The sequence below is a fragment of the Caenorhabditis remanei genome, chromosome II (assembly GCF_010183535.1).
Source record: "Caenorhabditis remanei strain PX506 chromosome II, whole genome shotgun sequence".
NCBI classification, from domain to species: domain Eukaryota; kingdom Metazoa; phylum Nematoda; class Chromadorea; order Rhabditida; family Rhabditidae; genus Caenorhabditis; species Caenorhabditis remanei.
Genome location: NC_071329.1, coordinates 8,568,275 through 8,588,496, shown reverse-complemented (window position 1 = coordinate 8,588,496; position 20,222 = coordinate 8,568,275). Strand labels below are relative to the sequence as shown.

The 20,222-nt window shown below is 38.4% G+C and overlaps 2 protein-coding genes across 2 annotated transcripts; one reads left to right on the top strand and one right to left on the bottom strand.

Moving 5' to 3' along the window:
- Nucleotides 1-1,461: 1,461 nt before the first annotated feature.
- Nucleotides 1,462-2,267, bottom strand: GCK72_005381 (uncharacterized protein; the record flags this gene model as incomplete). Its single annotated transcript, XM_003117483.2, has 4 exons — nt 1,462-1,586; nt 1,636-1,842; nt 1,894-2,039; nt 2,215-2,267. The coding sequence occupies 4 exons, from the start codon at nt 2,265-2,267 to the stop codon at nt 1,462-1,464; spliced, it is 531 nt and encodes a 176-aa protein (XP_003117531.2).
- Nucleotides 2,268-12,822: 10,555 nt separating this feature from the next.
- Nucleotides 12,823-15,027, top strand: GCK72_005380 (uncharacterized protein; the record flags this gene model as incomplete). Its single annotated transcript, XM_053725157.1, has 4 exons — nt 12,823-12,940; nt 13,498-13,723; nt 14,046-14,790; nt 14,836-15,027. 4 exons carry the CDS (start codon nt 12,823-12,825, stop codon nt 15,025-15,027), a joined length of 1,281 nt encoding a protein of 426 aa, XP_053589351.1.
- Between the last annotated feature and the right edge of the window lie 5,195 nt (nt 15,028-20,222).

Sequence of the window (20,222 nt, the reverse complement as noted above, 5' to 3'; positions counted from 1 at the left end):
CTGTAATTTATTGAATAGATTGTAAAACCTGAATTAGAAATCTATATGAATGTCACCCGATGTTCTGCATTTCAGTAGAATTCGCTGAATTCTGACTGAAGGAAAGACTTGATTTTCTGAAACTTGATTCTTCGCCACCCCCACATCATTCTCTGAAACTAACTCACCCTTTCTGAGAAGTCAAATTAAATCATTGATCTAATTCTGATTCTGTTTTGTTCTGGAATGATTCAGAACAAGCTCTGAGAGACCAACTTTCTCATTTTGGGATTATTAATAATGTTAGGTTTCCAAGGATGGAGATCAAAATGATGTGTTGCAAACATAGGACAAACAACTATTCTCTTTTTTCCTTTTTTCTTCCCGTGGCTTCTTTTTCCTTTATTCTAAAAATGAGGAGGGCCATTCCACTTCCGCGTTTGGTTTTTCTATTGAATGTATTTGTATAAGTAGTCAAAGTTCGTTCACCACCCACTGGCATGCCGACCTTTGAAAACAAAACTGAAGAAGTTTGTTCGAATTCTTCGAAACAGAAATAGGAATATTGGAAAGAATGAAATAAAGAAAATATTTCTTCGAAGGCAACAAAAAACAACAGACACCAGTTCCAGAACTATCTGAATAAAGTCAACGGATACTGTAAGGCAAGCAGCTTTTATGTTTAATTGATTGTTTGTTTCAAATATTCTTAACCTAGAAGTGCTATAGGTTTAATTGTATTTACGTTCGGCACCGCCTATTTCTGCACTGAAGATATCTTCCGCATTTTGTGATACAAAAACGCCAATCAGAACATACAAAAAGCAAAAGTTCAAAACTAAATTACGATGAACTATGCTTTTACTTGTCTTGATAAAAAATCAGGATGTAAATCTTCTAATCTTTCAAAAATTATTTTTTTCGAAAATTATAACTGCTTGGCTATGTGCATTAGAAAGGTACAGTTCTCACGAATATAAGTTGAAATATGAGTCTGGAGTGGTGAGATATCAACTTGAAGGAAATGTCAAGTGGCAACAACCGAGCCATCTGAAATTACCGACTTTTTTTTTTGAATCTCAGTAGCTTAGGCTTACATCTCATCATTACCGGATCAGTCTTCACTTCTTATTCTAGCTAGAATTATCTAATCAGATCAACCTGTCTTTATTTCAAAAGCATTTTCTGTAAAACATAAGACACAAATAAAAATCAAATTGATTTATTTAATCAAGCGATTCATAGAAATACAGTGTAAAGTGTTCATTAACCGTTTAGTTTCGTTTGGAAAAGTGTTTGTGATAAGTCAGAACAAGAAAAAACAACGCAAGCGAAACAGAGGATTTAGTACCAAGAAAGAATTGTGAGGATCATTTTCAAACCCGTATTGAAATAAGTGGAAGAGAGCGAGAGAGAGAGAGAGAGAGAAATAATAGACGAATAAAAACTAAACGACTACACTGACTTCAAAGCTACAGTACTTCATACTTCGAAAGGTCGAAGGAAAATACTTCGACGATGTTTGTGTCTTGGAGCTGGAATGAATCCGGAGAAAGCGTCGTATTCTAGTCGAAGCTCGTTCATTGTACTGATGCATTCACAGTGGCCTGTAACGTTTGAGAATTCAAGAACTGAGTTTTTAGAATAGAATATTACCTAATACTTCTTGTTCTTCTTCTTCCTCTTCCTCAACTGGAACAACATTACTCCTTTGATTATCACTATTGGGTCTCCAACTGTAGTATAATGATCCAACCTTCCGACAATTGTCTTTACATTCCTCTCCATCCGGCACATCATCAGCTTCCAACACGATTGGGCCAACTATTACATGATCTTGAAGGCGATACCGTACTTCATCTTCTAAACAAGTTTACATTCGAGCAATCACTTCTAAATTTCAATGGGTCTCACCATCATCTTGACAGAATCCGACCATGGTGTTCGGTTTGGCGACCAACTTTCCAGAAGTGCTTCTTGATTTCAAGTAACAAACACGTTCTTCACTATTCCATTCGTAGCCAAAACATGAGAAATCTTCGATGCACTCTTTCGCACATCTGCAACATATACATTTTTGATCTGATATCGGATTCCGACGTCGTCTTTCTCGCCGTGGTCTCTCCCCTATGAATCGTTAATGAGACGTAATCAGGAGACTTTTCGGTGGCACGGAATTTAAATTTAGAAACGTCTGATCGACCAAAAAATAGTCAAAAAGAAATGAAAACTTACGCTCGATCCTCGAAATTTCGTATCCTTCGGTAATTGCCTCCCTCGATGCTCATTCCGATCTGTGTGTTGAAGCACTTCCCTTTGGCTGCAAAATGACAATGGAATCAACAAAAATCAAGGTGAAAAGATGCGGGGGTTGTCAGGGGGCCCATTTGCGCACACTCCTCTTTCTATTCTACAATTGGAATTATTCTGATTCCGCTTCGTCGCACGTCTGGTGGGACTGAAATTTCACGGCGACGCCCCGGTGTGTATGCGGAGCAGGAAGAAGACACGAGGCGGTCACTTCAGGAACTAACAGATTCATCTTCAGTGAATCACACTCATCATCATCATCATCATCAATGTCACGTCATGATTTGGTATGGCATTGTGTGAAAACTATACATAAATAATGTCGCCGAAGATGTCCCTACGGGCTAGAATATGCTCTAATAATGGATAATGCGAACACGGAGGAGAGCAAGTTCACTCGTGTGAATGATCAGATTTATCTGGGTTCTGGATTCATTGTTTTCTTGCAAAAAAATGTAAACCGCCAAAAAGTGAGATCAAAAAACGGGAGAATCTTTGAAATGTCCTGTGTTTTCCTCATTGGTCTTCTCCCTTCTCATTCCATTCAATTCATTTAAATTCACAGAATTCGAATATTCCAATACTAAGATTCCAGATTAATCAGGATAAATGGCAGGAATGCAAACAGAAAAATATGCGAAAGCATGCTTATACAGATTTTCTTATACAGACATTATCAGAAATCAGAACTTTGCTAGATTTGATAGACGTATATCCCATTAAATCTTGAATCATTCTTCCTAGAATCGACACTATTTGGAAACTGATCGAGAGCGGATGTGCTTCATTGGGATAGTTTATTCCAGGTGTGGACTCTATCTCTTTCCAAAACCTGATAGCCCTTTTTCAGAAATAAAAACTATTTTGGCTATTCCATTCCGTCATGCGACCCGAACACAGAAAATAGACAATCAGGAAACGGAACCCTATCTTTTTTACGGCGGGGGGCTCATCTTGTTCTTTCAGATGACCAATCGGGACCACGATTAAATTCGTGTCTGAGTGACGTATTTCTCTATTTTTTCTCTTTTTCCCGATTGGTAACTGCTTTGTTTTTGTTGTCTCACCCCAATCTAAGAGGATCTAAATCCGGAGGAAACATTTCGGAACAAAAGCAGAGAATGAGATAACTCACCTGAGCAAGGAAGAATAAGAGCAATAAGAAGAAGGATAATGCACTGATAACGAGTACCTATCCTGAATACAGAATCAAATAAAAAATGTACTGTAGAAGTTACAGTATCCTCGGGTACTGTATCTGTTGAATCAAAACAGTTTGGGGGAGGAACAGATGAGGTTGATGGCTCGTAACACATTGCACAGAATACGTGGTGGGCGACACTGTGGGGTGACACCAGACCGCTGGGCGGCGGGCGGCGTCTAAAAAAGGGGCGTGGCTTCAACACAGGCAGGCGGGGATTTCTAATAAAAAATAACTCGTCTCTTGCCTCTTTGGGCGGCGAGATGCACATACACACATAGCATATACATACACACACATAAGCGAGAATAGAGCAAAAAGAGAGCACGGACGCCCAGAGCACTTCCTCGTTTCCTGTTGCTTCAGTGTTTCGAAGCTCCTGAAATTAAGAAGAAGTGGAAGAAGACATCGAAGAAGTAGTCATCGTCCCGGGTGTTCAAAAACGATTCTTGATCCTCTTCCTCTTTTCCTAAAACTTTTTGAGAGGGAGGAATGACGTCGTCTCTCAACAACTCGTACACTTTTCTCTATCATTTGAATATCTTTAATTTTAAATGAAACACAACTTCCCGGTGGTCACTTCAATTTATTCTCCAGAAGACGTTGCTCACGTCATTCCATGTTTTCTGATACTCCACAACAAGGCAACATTACAATGTTCTCTGAACTAAATCTTGATCTTTTTTCTCTTGACTCTGTCAATACAAAAGTGATTTCTGAATGGAAGAAGACATAAAAACAAAGCGATGTTTTAATGAATGAATAAAACGAACACGTCTAAAATATCTCTTATCTGAAATTAGATATTTTTATAAATAGGGTTTCAAGTTTTCATCTGAAAATAGAAAAGCAGTGCATTCTAGTCAGAGCAAAAACAGAAAAATACTAACTGTGAGAGCTTATTTGTTGAAAGCATCTTAACAGGTGTTTAGTAATTTAAAGTCGAGGAGGAGTACCGTAAGCTGCATATGAGACCGGAAGTTCCGTCCTTTAAATTGCGAAGTGATGATATTTCAGGCTTATGGACTTATTTGCCATATGGTTAATCTGATTTTGTGGATTTGCTGAAAGTGGCTACGGAGATTTGGGATCCGACGGTGTAGGTAATACCAACAGGATTCTGGAATTTCAAAATGAGATTGCAACATAATCATCGATATCAGAAGTCGACAAGAAACCAAGCTCAAGGTTCTGAAATTACGAACTTCAGTGGGTTCTTCACGCTCCCAATTTAACATTCAAGCAATACTAATCTGGAATGCAAAACTAAATATTTTCATTTTTCTTCTTCCTTCTTCTATCAAATTCCTCGAATCAGTTCACGGAAGCTGAGATGTCTAGTGTACCTTTTTCCTCAACCATATTCAAAAATAACAATTATCACAGACGTATTCACTGTGGCTTCTAAACTTAGGTTAACCAAAGAAACGCGATTCTGACGAGGACGACTAAAAGAGAAAATAGTAATTTTATGTCAATTCATTGTCAAGTGATTCACAAAACAATCTGTATTTCAGAATGACGTCTTCACATCTTCTCACAAGAGACCGCACAGGAACAAACAGGATTCAAATGCCAATGAATCCCCTTCCCTTACATCATTCTTGTTCCGTGTCTCTCTCATCTGAAACAGCTCTGTAGAGAGAATGAGCTGATCCGACAGTCGGGGCGATGAACATCTGCAGCTTATCCAAGATTTTATAGTTGTGTAGGGGATGTTATTACACATAACTTCCTTCTATATAACATGTCCCCTTTCTACTCAAATTCAAGTTGAGGATTTCTAATTAAGGAGCAGACTTTCCTTTTTTCTAACAACAAGGAAGTGGTGGTTGGCATGATTCCAAAAGTGTTCGGAATGTTCCGGGGAACACAAAAAAGAGAAAAGGTTTTCGTATAGTGTGGTTGTGTTTATGTGGTTTAGGCTGAAACTAGAAAACAAATATTTCTTATTTTTCAATGAAGTTTGTTTCAGTTCGTTCTGAAATTACCTGAAAGTTCGTTTTTGAGACTGAAGGCGTTTCAAAGAAACCAAAGACAACTTTTTTGTTATATCAGAAAACAGATCAATTAGAAGGTGGGAGTCGTCGACAGATGAGGATTACGAAAGGTATTAGTATTGAAGAATGCGTAGAAATTGTTAAAAAGGTATCAAAATTTGTGAAAGAATACTATTTGATTGGATTAGTAGAGTAAAGACTTTTGACCGAAAACTAGCATTCGAAAGCAAAAATGGGCTTGAAGTTTGACAGATCAAAGGATTACTGTAACCCATGTCTGCAGGTCAAAATGGCTTAGATTCTTCTTGAATGTTTTATGTCATGGATTCTCTGAATATCTTCTTCAAACGCCGCATTTGGCACAGAGCCAAGTGCACGTTTGCATCTTTTAAAAATGGAACTAATTCGGTCATTTTTGTTCCATTACGACACACACGACGGAAATATCCTTTTTTGTAAATGAACATAATAATCAAATCATTTCCTCCAGAATGAGTAATGACGTCGACATCTTCTGTTTATTCTTGTCCTCTTCATCCACCCTCTTCCTTTTTTTCCATCAATTTCTCTTCTTCTTTTTTGGCAACATATCTACAAGTTCCTAGTTCTATAAATGTCTTTTTTGGAAGATGAATGAGCACATACAATATTCTGAGCACGTCTTCTTCTACTCATATCTTCATGTTCTAAGCTCAACCTTGTTCATTATTCAACACTTGAGTAGAACGAGTGCAAAATAATCTGTTTTCGATAGTTTTCGTAAATAAATATGAGCATCAGAAAACTTAATTTTCAGATTTCTTTTAGCTGGAATCTTTCAGTCAAGCCACATAAATCAATTGGTACAAAACGAAATACTATTTTTCTAGTGGCAAAGTCCAGAGGGGCTAGTAAAGTATGTTCTCATCCTCAGTTTATCCAAAACAATAAGATCAAAACTAACCGGATTCAGAGAGTGATCCTCTTTGAGAAATCTGTCTGACTATCCACAAAACCGAAATTAATCGTGTTTACCCTTCTCTGAAAGTTTTTTCACAAAAGAAGTTCCTGTCCTCGAGCACTTCAAAGTGCCTGGGATGGTGCGGCGGTGGAGGACAAAAAGTGGAACACAACACACATTTCGACGTCTTTCTCATTTCTTTCTGGTTCCTGTTTACTGGTTTTCCAAAAAATTTGCCTACCAAAAATAAAGATTGTGTGCTTCTTCTTCTGGTAGTTTCAGCTCAAAGATTACGCAAAAACATAGTAACGCGTAATCATCAACAAATACTACTACTACTACGCAAGGAAACTTCTCTTTCATGTGATCCTCATTAGCAAAACGAGAGATTCATCAACTGATCTGTCGAGGGAATGTCTGGCACAAATGTTACTTTCTCTTGGGGTGCTGATGCTGTTGCTCTCTGGAAAGATATGTTCGAGAGCTTGTTTGCACATGATGTCTTACTATTTTCGGTTTTGTCTACATGGGAGCTAGATCTGAATTGTATAGTTTCAGTAGGGAATATGCTATCAAAACAGCTCAATTCAGAGTCTACTGCTCTAGAAATATAACAACAGAAAGTTAGGCATCAGTATATCTTGACCCGTTGGCTGACAATCATTTCGTTTCAAAATTCTGAGGGAGTACAGGTTACCACTTAATCCTCACCTAGAATCTCGCCATCTCGTCCCACTAGCCTCGATTATCTGTAAGCCTAGAATTAAAGAAATCAGTCATCATCAATCCTTAAGAACCGTCATTTCCTGGTCTACGTAATTCAGAAACCCCGCAAATTTTGAACGTTCGTAGAAAATAATTTATAGTGTCCAGAAATGTCCCATTTGCTTTTTCAATCTTATTTTCTCTGTCTTAAAATAAACTTCTACGTCAAAAACAACGACACACATATCGTTAAAGGTAACCTCTGGAAACAGAATAAACATTATTTTTTGACTTGTTCACAAATATTTTCATTAATATATTCATATGTATTTCAAAACAAGGAAATAAATAAGAGAACCGCAAGAAAAGGAGGGGGGACAAATCGGAAAAGCTGATTAGATCTCTCTCCTGAGAAGGACGTAACGACAACGGAACTAAATAAGGAGAAGAAAAAAACGGAGTGTGTCATCAGAGTTCTTTCGTTGGTAACATGATTAAGATGGGTCTCCTGACAAGATTGCTGCACTTAGACACTGGAATGCAGCAAACGTCGCAAAAGGGATCCTATTTTCTGATTATGTCCACCTTGTCTGATTTTCGAAGATCGCAAGAGAAGACATAAACTCTAAGAAGTTGGCTCAAGTGTTCCAAACTAGGCGTGGTTCAAAACTCAAATTTCGTCATTTTTTCCTGACGAGAATATTCGAGTGGAAAAGGGGTTATGGTATCAAAGAAATATGAAAGATGAAAGTTGAGAGTGTGACTTCCGCAAACGTAAGGAATCTAAAATGAGATGAGACTTGTTGAAATATTCAACAGAGAGAATGTCCTCTGGATTCAGAGATATTAAAAGCAGATTTGGAATCAGAAAGTTTGGAAACTTCAGTATTGGTTCCAAGAAATTCAATGTTATAACCTATCTTGGTTACCGTATTCCAGACAATCCTATATGCATAATCCAATCGTTTTTTATGTCAACACAAAACAATTTCTTGCGGAGGCCCTATGAATCATTTTGATTTTCGATACGCTCCAGATTCGGATTTATCCACATACCAACACCAAAGATAACAACTCAAAAGTCTGTGTTTTTCCTTGTTTCATGTTTTGCGCTTCTCCGTGCTACTATAATAACCAGGATTGACGTCTCACTGATTGAACGTCTGGATCGTTTTGAACGTTCAAATCTTCTGAAGCTTAGATTACTTCTCCGTTTAACAATTGCTTTTGTTTTCGCTTCTCTCTCAAAAATATTTTTGCAGTACCTGCTCTATTCAACACTTCCGTACCTTGACATCACTCTACGTCGCCTTTAGACCCATTACTAAAGAACGATGATCGTAATGTCAGATAACCCAGAAGACGTCATTCCATCATTACTTCTGCTCTCTGTTTTCACGCCTTCTTGTCGTCACACAGTCTCTAGAAATGCACTAATTGATGGGAGCGAAGGATGTTGCAATTCTGGAAATGAAAAAAAACAAGCAGGGTCTCGGATCTGTTGGTTGAGATAAACGACTAGAAATTAATTCGAATTATCATCCTCCTACTCCTCCTTCACTTTCGAGTTCCCGCTTAAAAGTTCCGCATGATTTTCTCTTTTTTCGGAAAAAAGGGGCTGGTGGTCAACAGGAAAAAGAAAAAAAGGGGGAGGCGGCGATAGTTTGAACTTGAGTCAAGGATATCCAGAAGAGAAATCAGATTCCACTCGAATGGATCCAGCAAGTTCAAAAAAATGGCATCACTTTTAAACCTGGTGTGACTGGTTGCAAAGTTGAGAACCTTCTTTTTCTGGTCTCGTAAACCAATGATTACGTAAAACGAGGGATCTAAATTTGGGTGGAGAAAACCCACAAGAGGATAAACGTTTTGGGAGTGAGACAGATAGAAAAGGGAACAGAACACAACATTCCACGTGTTTTCTGAAATTTCAGAGTTTTCAGACCAAAAAATACTCGAGGAATTCAGAAATAGACCAAAGTGACCAGCGAGCAAAGAAACCTGAAATAGCAGAACCAAAACAAGTTTATATTTTTTCCGAAAACAGGTCACTGCTACAGTAATCCAAAATGTGCGTCAATGGTGTAAAACAAATTGGATCATCCATCGTGCTACAAAAGCTTTTTTTGTGATGTTTCAATCCAGATCAAGCCAACTTGATCTCATCCTGTTTTTCTTCCAAAAAAGCAATTTTCCAAAAGTCAGGTAACTGAGTCATTCTATGCGAGCTGTCCGATTTATGCTCTTTTAATCAATCAGACTTGCCACCTCACTTCCTCGTCTAGTTTAGATATTTTGAAAAAAAGATACGTGAACAATGTTGCACATACAGCAGGAGATCAGAGCCTCAAATATCAGCGTCATCGTGTTTGATCTGGAAGTGACATCATCACCGTCCTGTCTAGTGACTACTGTACAAAAATGTTCGTTCTCGAACAGGAAGAAGTTTAGAACATTTGCCTGGTTTTCAAATGGAGACGATTTAAGATTATTTTTTTAGTCCATACTTAAAAGATGTGGTTTCTGCCCCACCGAATCTGAACACAGTTGAGTAAGCAGAAACACAACGCACAGAAAATCAGCAATTTTCAGTAGGATTTCAGTGGAGCGCTGTTGTGCAATGATAGTGGTTCAAAAAAGGAAAACGTTGACTTTTCATTTTTTAAACAATCTGAGAAGCTGGTACAGTTTATTGAAAAGTCGCCATCCAGAGAGGAATTCGTTTGCTCATACGTATAAAACACATTTAGTTTTCTTAAAATCTATATTTTTAACTTTACAAATATTTTTAACTTTACAAATTCGTCGTTTATCTTGTTACTTTGGCTTCATTGAAATCTCTCAAAAAAGTTTTTGATTCGAACAATTTTTAATCTTTGCTATGTTACTTTCCTCTAATCGGAACACCGATTACAGCCAATTTACACAATTTTTTATTTTTCATTTCCGATCTTCCAAGTTCCAAAGATCCGAAGAAGCGTGTCAGAACAATTCGGACTTTGTATCTTCCCGATACAAACTGCTTCCCACACCAGTAAAGTTATTTCGAGTTTTTAATATTTTGCTGACGTCAAAAACTGAGTACAACTTTAGGTAGCGATTAGCCGGAAGAAAGTAATTTAGTTCCCTCTAGCGTCACGTAAGCAATTCGAAAATGTATCCATATGTACACTTAGATCTTTATCCCTCTTTCCTTGAACTTTCCATGAAATGGTCATTTCGTCCGTCAAAGGAACGGGGGGAGAGCGAAACAATCATTGGCATAAAGTTACTGCGATGAAGCTGAAGGGGGATGTTGAACCAGTTTGAAGAATGTAGAGAAACCGAGTAAGACAACACAAGTGATCAAAACAACAACTGCGTGAAGGAGAAATATTCTTTTATTTCGAAGGCCACATTTTGTCTCCGGAAATATCGAATCAGATAAAAAACAACGAACTGATTTAATTGAGAAAAGCGGATGTGTTACGTAGTAATCGTAGTAACACCTGCAGTTTTTAGATGAGCATCTCCCCTAGATTCTTTATGGGAATACATAGATACGAGATCCACGGAGAAAAGACGAAGAAGGGGTCACTACTCTCGGAGGAGAAACCAGTTCATGCTTTCTTGCATCATTACTGCTTCGACAATTATATTTAATGAGAAGAGATTATCAGAGTACGTGACGGATAAAAATGATAATAGAGAGAAACTGTTTTGTTATCTTAACAACCATTTTATGATACTGTCAAAAGGCTTTTCCTTATTTCGCAAATAAGTTTTTTTGTTGGCTTATGCAGAACGAACCAATGATAAGAACCAGTTGGAGAACAACGATTTCACAAGTTAAGAAAATAAACATTTTAACAGTCTCATGAGGAATGACTCCAGAAGCAGGGAAGTAACAATAAAAGAATGGAGCAAACGATTCTGGATCCTTCTTAAAATACCAATATACGGTTCCCACCGCCAATGACGTGTTCGTAATCAAAGTTGGTAATCCAGAAACATGAAGCTTTTTCAGCATACTTTCAGAATTGAGCATGTGTCTTTCCTTAGAACTTCGATCAAATGACATATATCCATTCTCAAAATATCTCTCGAAAATCTAAAACCGACATCTATCTTTTTCCGAGAGAAACCTTTCAACATATTCTGTAAATGTTCTTGTCTTTTCCAATTTTTCTTGACTTTTCCAAGGAAAGAACAACACGTGAAATGAAGTCATAATCCAAAATTAAACAAGTTGGAACTGCAGACAGACAACTTATGATTAATCTGGAAAAAAAAAAGTTGAATTTCTCAGAATAATCAAGAAGAAAATACAGAAAGTTGACTTGCGGCTTCGTCGATTTTAAGGAAAAGCTCATGAGGAGAAGTTGTATTCATTATCTAGTAGTGACAAGCTGATCTTTCCAGTTCAAAATTTTTAGAAATGATATCACACAAGACGGGAAGAGATTCCTGGTGATGTTCAAATAGATTTGAGAAATCTTCGAGAAAATTGAATTTTTAAAGGGAAAGGAGTATAACTTTTCAATGGGAGTTCTTTAAAAAAATTAAGGATCTTTTTAGTTTTCAGAATTGGAAACAACAGAAAGTGTCTTTTTTCACAAACTCATACGCAAGAGACAATGAAACATTCTTGGATCGAGATATATGTACGAGTTTACCAAATCATTGTTGTCCGTCAGCTTGTTGGCATGCACCTTGATCGTTTTCAGATATATTTTTTGACCAATACTTCCTCCCCGACTTCAAAAATCCACGATTTCTTGATCATCAGAAAGTACAAGTTAGATCGAACAAAACTTGTTTTCATCCGAAATTTTGTCAGAAGATCATCAGCTTCTGTCACATCGTCATCGTAGTTACTTCATATCTTGATTTTTGAGACTATTTCTGAAGGTTGATAGACAATCTGAAACTGACGTGGAACACTCTCTCTGGGGACTCCTTTGTGCTGCGTCGGTCCCTCAATGAAGACGTCATTTTCAGATAGAAACAGACGCGGAACTCCCTTCAATAGTAAGTTGTCAATATGTTTGTGTTGTACTCGTAAGCTGTTCGGAGATCATAATAAACGATAAGTGTCGAATGGCAAAGAAAACAATAAAAAGTAGTAAACGGAGAGAAACGGGGGATGACTCGTTCCCTCATATCCAAAATAGGAGAGAGGAAAGGCTGCAGCCAAAAAAGACTTCGGGCCGAGGGGTGTCAGATTAAAATGATTAATTAGAGATTGGAAAGTGGTAACAACACAGTAATCCAGTTGGATCGTTCGGGGTGGCGATATGCCTTGGCGCGCCCTGTTTCTTGCGAACAAGCTGCTTGGGGCGGGCAGAGGAACGAGCAAGAACCAGCTAGAAATGATACATTACTGTAGATGTGGTATAAAGACGCCGTCACCACTATTGATATTATTCTTTTCCTTAATCGGGGGCCTAAACAAGAAGAAGAAAGAGGATAATGATGACTGCGAACAATACGCATCTCAATTGCCAAACATTATATTATCCAGTATTAACCAAGTTCCCTAACACTTGTTATTTCTTAATTCACATTCCATTCTTACTGTTTCCTTTCTTTCTTTCCTAAAGTTTCTCAAGCTTTTCTTGCTTTTTCTTGTTTTTCTTCTTATTTTTTGTATCTCATTTAAATTATATCTATTCGTATTAAAATTCAAAATATTTCTGGAATCCCAGATGACGTGGAAACCGATCATCTGTCTGGCTGCACTTGTTCTCTCGGCAACTGCAATTCCAGTCGATAACAATGTGGAAGGAGAGCCAGAGGTCGAATGCGGACCAAACTCCATCACTGGTATACTTTTCAGCATTTAAAAAAAATTTTAATCCAGATCGTTTAGTTATAATTTTTGAACCATTGTTTAAATTATTTCTTTAGAAAAATCCATCTATACTGATTCTATACCTTCCAAAACCTCCAGCGTAGCCTTGGTCTTCAATTTTTGAGCCTTCTCTCTCTCATTTCCTTTTGCAACATTTCATCTACGAGAAAAACTGAAAGCAACATGTCCTAATCCGCTTATGTTTGCTTTCGAAATTCTGACCAAAGATTTTTCGAAAATAAGGAAATTCGAAAATTAGTAACTTGTTTCCTTCCGATTTTACGAAATTCCGTTTCAAATTAGGATAGTAGGGAGTTTGCTTTTCGGATGTCTACGAGTCACGGCTCATTAAGAGTGAGATTTCGAGATAGAACGAACGGGACCAGTGCGTCATGAGCGCAGAATTTTGAAAGGCTTGTTAAGGAATAATCAAACAAGTTTGATTGAAGTTGATAAAGGGGGACACCTGTATCCTGGTAACATACTATCCCAGTGTTAGGTCAGAAACAACCCGAAAATACAATTCCAGTGAACTTCAACACTCGTAATCCATTCGAGGGACACGTCTATGTGAAGGGACTCTACGATCAAGCAGGTTGCCGATCCGATGAAGGAGGTCGTCAAGTTGCTGGAATTGAACTTCCATTCGATTCATGTAACACTGCCCGTACTCGTTCACTCAATCCAAAGGGAGTATTTGTTTCCACAACTGTTGTCATCTCATTCCATCCTCAATTTGTTACCAAAGTCGATCGGTATGTCTGTTTATTCGGGGGACGGGAAACAAAACAAAAAAAAAACAAGAGAAAAAAAGAAGAATTGAATATTCGATGGCTCGAGGCGAGCTATGAGTCAGTTGTTCTCCGACGCCCTCGCTTTTAGATCATCCAGAAAATGAGCACGCTTCACAGAACATTTAATAATAGAAGAAAGATTTTGAAATGAATTAAAGAAAAAAAAAAGACAACTCCGAAATTGAAAATGCAGAAAAAACTAGGGACTTTTTTGTTTATTTCTGTTTTCTCGACGAACGAAACAAACATTTCAAAAATCTCTTGACATTTCCATTCTTTTCAGCGCCTACCGTATCCAATGCTTCTACATGGAATCCGACAAAACCGTCTCGACTCAAATCGAGGTTTCAGACCTTACCACCGCCTTCCAGACTCAAGTTGTTCCAATGCCAGTCTGTAAATACGAGATTCTTGATGGAGGACCATCAGGACAACCAATCCAGTTCGCTACCATTGGACAACAAGTTTACCACAAATGGACGTGTGATTCAGAGACAACTGACACTTTCTGTGCTGTTGTTCACTCTTGCACAGTCGATGATGGAAATGGTGACACCGTTCAAATCCTCAACGAGGAGGGATGTGCTCTTGACAAATTTTTGCTCAATAACTTGGAGTACCCAACTGATTTGATGGCTGGACAAGAAGCTCACGTCTACAAATACGCTGATCGCTCTCAACTCTTCTACCAATGCCAAATCTCTATCACTATCAAGGATCCAGGAAGTGAATGTGCACGTCCAACATGCTCTGAGCCACAAGGATTCGGAGCAGTCAAGCAAGCCGGTGCTGGAGGAGCTCATGCCGCTGCAGCTCCAATCGCTCAAGCTGGAGCTGAAGAAGCACCGGCAGCCTCTCCAGCCGCCGCTGCAGTTCCAGCCGCTGCTCCAGCCGCCGCTCCAGCAGCTCCAGCAGTTGCTCGTGCAAATCTCGCTCAATTGAGATTACTCAGAAAGAAGAGATCATTCGGAGAGAATGAAGGAATCCTCGATGTTCGTGTTGAGATCAACACTTTGGACATCATGGAGGTAAAGCTAAAACAATATTCAGAAACTAATCAAAAATCAATTCAGGGAGCCAACCCATCTGCTCCAGAAGCCGCCGCCCTCGTCTCTGAAGAAGACGTCCGTCGTCGTGTCTCATCCAGTGGAATCTGCTTGACACCAATTGGATTCGCTTCTTTCCTCGGAATCGGAACCGTTGTTGCCACTGCTCTCTCTGCCACAATCTTCTACGTGGCTCGTCCAACTTCCCACAAACACTAACTCAAATATGTTCTCCTCTTCTTCTAATTATTTCTTCCCTAATTTATTTTGCCCCAACCATGATCCATCAAGTTCATTTCCAACCACTCCCCACCCCCCACACCTAATTTATTTGTACGTAATACCGTGCAATAAACCTTTCGTTTTGAGCATCCGGCTTTATAAGCGATGAGCCAATGATTTTTTATTTTGACCGGTACTTCTTTGTGAATGAATTTCTGTTTGAATCATTCTACTTTTCATACTTTTTGACTTTTTTAAATTCGGAAAAAGAGAAAACTTCAAAGTATTAGTTGGTCAGAAATAGATGAAATAGTACGACTTGATTTTTTCTAACTGACTTGATTTCTTTTTTGGGTGATAAGCTAATATAACTACTTTTTAAATATCAGTCTCTGGACAGTCACTTTGTCTGGAACTCCCGAGAATTCCGAAAGTAATTATAGATTCCTGGCAGCAGGGATTTTCTCGTTTTTGTTCGACAAGTGGTTTTCGTTGATTCAAGTTTAAGAGACTGGCTGAAAAAAACATATTTATTGATAGCAATTTAGCAGGTGCACCTTTAATCTCGCGACACAATTTGCATTAGGTTTTCGAGAGATAGTCTTAACAATTCCGAAGATACATTACTTTCCAAAATCTAGACCCATTTTTCTGAAATTAGGAATGCTAGATGAGAAGAAATACAGTATAGTGTTCTGAGAAACTAGCACGCTAGTTACTGTGTCTTGGACTATCCCTTAATTAAAATTTCCAAAGTCTAGACCCAATTTTCTGGAATTCGAATTTTTAGATGAGAAGAAATGTCTTTGAATTTGAGTTTTTGTAAATTGTCGCACCCTTTGAAGCACCGACATCTTCAATATTATTAGGAAAAATAAGTTCGAAATCCAAAATACCGTATCTGTGTCCACTCTTTCCTCTTTTTTCCCCCAAAAACTGACAAAAAAGTGTGATCATTTAAGAAGCCCACCTAGTCGGGTGTCTCTTTTATGTTTCATCTCACCGACAGAAAACTGACTTCGTCGACGTCGGAGGCCCAATGATTTGTGACATCGAAGAAAATAGAAGGCACGAACGGTCTACCTAGTTTTTTACGAGTCCGTCGTCCAAAAAAAAGATTTGAAGAGGGTAAATCATTGTTTTATCACCCTTACCCGGGATAGGGTGAAGAAGGAAAAGAGAAAAGAAGAGGCTGGGGTGTACTTTGCAGAAAAAGAAGAAGAAGAAGAAACAAAAGACTATAACTTTCAACGCGTGGGTGGAGACATCGTCAATAAATGTTCAAATCGAAAAGAATGTGGAAGGACAGGAAAAAAAGCACAAGAAGGTGTTAAACAAGTACACATCTATAATTTTGTGATTTTTATTTATTTTAGAACGTTTTCTCATCTGTTGTCAAATAATTTTATCTTCAACAATACAGCAACAAACAGTACCAAAATGTTCTTATGAAAAGCAACAAAATCTTGAAGTTGTTTTGAAAATCATCTACTCAATTTTAGATTTTTTTCAGAATGTAACTTTTTCTTAATTCCCCGCAGGTTGCATTAATTTGTATTAAGAGAATCTTGAACAGTTTCCCTTTATTCGATGTTCCCATAGTACACTTAATCATGTAAATACCTGTGTCGCTCTTCTCTTTCTCTTTCAACTTCCGCCTATTTCATGTTAATCATTCGATTAAGACTCAAGATGCTCCCTCTATTTGTTCAAACACCTTCACCGTAATCCCAGTACCTAGTCAATCACTTCCGTTCACCACCGGATTACCTTCGCCCCTCCTCTTTCATTCTTTTACATACTTTTTGCGGTCTCCTAATCATGCGTTCGGATCAGTGACATTTAAAAAGAGAGAACGCCTCCCACTAGCAGTACTTACACACTCTTACAAAAAACGACCGTTTGATGAGCGCCGAAAATGGCTCATTGTTTTGTGAAATGGGCATTCGACAACCGCGACCGAAAACGACTTGTAAATGAAGATTAAGTGGCAGCCGTAAATTGAGTCCTCAGGTACTTCTTCTATTTGAAACTAGTGGTCTTGGGAGATAGGATTACGGTAGGTCATGTGGAATGACTTCCAGATTTGAATCATACTATTCTTGCAGGATACTGTAGCATAGTAAGTTCAAAATTGCAGTTTGGCTAAAGAATGATCACCCACAAATAATTGTTTTAATATTGGACATAGTAAAAGGATAGTGATTTCCGCAAGAAACCGAACCCGTTCATAATTCAATGCTACACTCTAATGTGACACCTTCAACCTAAATCTTCTGAGCAAAAGCCATTGTCTCTTGTACAAGTGACAACTCTTTGTAACTGCCCATCCGATTACCCTTTCACCTTCCCGCCGCCCAATTTGACAGGCAGGTTGCACACCGAATGAGCCGCCCACTTTTTTATGTATTACTACCAAAAAACTACAGTAGTGATGTCTCACCTAAGATTCGATCAACCAAAAAGCTAATTCCCAATTGATCCCTCGGTTCAAAGTTGTCCGTATCCGGGAGAGTTTGGAAAAACAATCATAATCAAATGGCCCAATTCCTAATTGAATCATATAAAGTTATTGTTATTTTCAGTTTATTTTCCAATTCCACATATTTTTCCAAAGTGTCAAAAACAATCAGAACCCGAGGTTGTTTTATTTAATGGACCTAGTCCTATTTGCCATACTTCATAAACTAAACCACTCAGTAATCATGCACAATTCTAATGGGTTTTTCCACATTTTCTCACCAAACTTTCCATAACATTTCGCAGTATTATTATTTTTCTTCCCCTTTCTCTCTCTTTCTGATCCATATTCAATTAGATATCAATGTCCCATTATGAATTTATATGCACATGAGAGAGAAATATTGTCCTGTTTACTAGAGCCAATTCATTCTCATTCCGAACGGTTGATTTTCTTTAGTAGAATAAGAATACACGGCTGTTCCATCGATATATCAATTGGTGACAAATTGTGATGATGCACTTGCCGAGAATAACGGCAGAGATGAGGATCCAATGCTTCTTCTGCAAACACTAATCTGATTATATTCAGTGTGAACACAACCATCCGAGAGTGTAAAGTTTTCTGTGGGGGAGACGGAAAGTTTACAAAAAAATAACACTCTGTCTAGTTTATCAACTTGGAGGTGTGCGGTTTTTATTACTTGAACATAAGGATATTTCAGCTGATTTTGGTCAGAGTATTAGGTCAGATGTAGTACTGTAAGTATCTTAAATCCAGAGACAAAATATGTGTTTATTGAACAATTATTTTTTCTTTTCATTATTTCTATAGATGTAGGTTTTCAATTTTTACTACGGTGCGTACATACCATTCTTTGAAAAGTTCTTTCGCTTATCTAAATGTTGTCTTTTATTCTTTCACCACAACCCTCTTCAATTTCTTAATCCTTGATTGTTACAGTACCTGAATCCAAGGGAAACCAGAAAGACCTTCTCTTCCAACTTTCATAAAGTTCTACTCAGTACCCCCGTACTTTCTTCTCATCAATCCCATTTTCTAATTCATCTTCTTCTTACTCTGCTCGGAGAGAGAAGACCTCCCGGTACACTACGAGCTACTGACAGCCGTTTTTACAAGCGGTTGGATCAACAAACACCCGCCTGGAGGATCGATGATGACGTGGCCAGTTGTGGCACCTACAGTAGGACTGATTGTTGTTGATGGTGATAAAAGAGATGAGAAGAATTGAGATGGATGTGATTGGAGGATCGGTCAGGGAGGAAGTGCACATGTGCTATTGCTAAAGTTGTTTCATGATGTTTCGAAATGAAATGTTTGGAAAACAAAAGAAATTGGAAGATAAGAAAGAAGTGGATGATTCGAGGAGGCAGGTCATCTTTTGAGCAACTCACTTTTTTCATCTGCTCCGCCCACTTCCAATAGCGCTCAACTAAAATTACTTGCGAGATTGCTCGTGTATCAGTCACAATTAACTCCTTATTCCAAAACAAGTAAATAGGTCAAACTTGATAACCTCAACAAGATCTCAATCTCTTCCAATTTCCGCAAATAGTTAGTCATTCCCGCATTTCGACACCTTTTTGATTTATTACTCTCGTGTGTTTTCTTTACCCTTCCTCTACTGTCTTCCGGTACCATGTTCTCATTCCTATAGGAAATGATCGGCATATAGATTGCAATATTGCGGCATCTAATCAAAGAGAAGCAATTACTGTCAGGAGAACTTCTCCCGTCAAAACGGAAGTGTCGTCGGCTCTCTCTATTACATAATCCCCTCATTAAACACCTGCCCTCGAACTTTTCTCCGAGGAAAGTTACTATTTCATTTCACCGCTTTTTTTCCATTCCATCCGCTACAATTATCGGATAACGGTCTCCTTCCAGAAAGCAAATCGAGCCTGGGAAAATAAGCGACAATTAGTTGGGAAACGGAAGAGGAGGAGAGAGGATCTTGGAGAGATGAGGAGCGGCAAGTTAAAAGACGGTATCGTGTCAGCGCATCGTTGTGAAACTTGGCGTTGTGTTGTACCTATGTTTCTTCATGAAGACCCCCCTTCAACCATTTTAGATTCTGTCGCAGATAACCGGGCACCCGGCACTCGAATGAAGATGGATCGATTTTGGCGCCGGGGCGTCCCGAAGTGCTTCTTCTGGGTTATTGTGGTCGAAGAACATGTTTTAGTGACACCTGCTTGTCGCGAGCCGGTCGGAGCCAGCGAGCAAGAAGATAAGCAGTTAAAGTTTGCACAAACGGGTGCCGACACGTTTTGATGACTTTATCTTTATTTTCCCGCCTTCTTCTGATTCTTCCCGCATTTTGATTATTACTGGGTATCAGTTGCCAAAGCAACTCATAATGGATACCTCCCCCAGCCAGAAATATGAAATAAAAAGTAAGGTCGATCATAAAAGAAGAAGGAGAAGGGGTTACCTACGTGTTTATGGCCTTGTAAATCTTTTGGTTATTTGCTGATATTTTGGTATTGGCGCCTGAGAAGTTTGACATGTTTAGGGGGGCCAAACTGGTTGACCCGATTGGTGGAATCACACCGATTTTCCTATTAGACTGTAGATTTTTGGGGTCTCATTGGTTTCTCGAACAGGCAGAGTTAGTTTATATTGTAGTTCTAATATAAGGTAAAGATCTTAACCTCATGTTATGCTCTATCGTGCTTTTATCTTCCCTCTGGGTTCGAATTTTTCATTG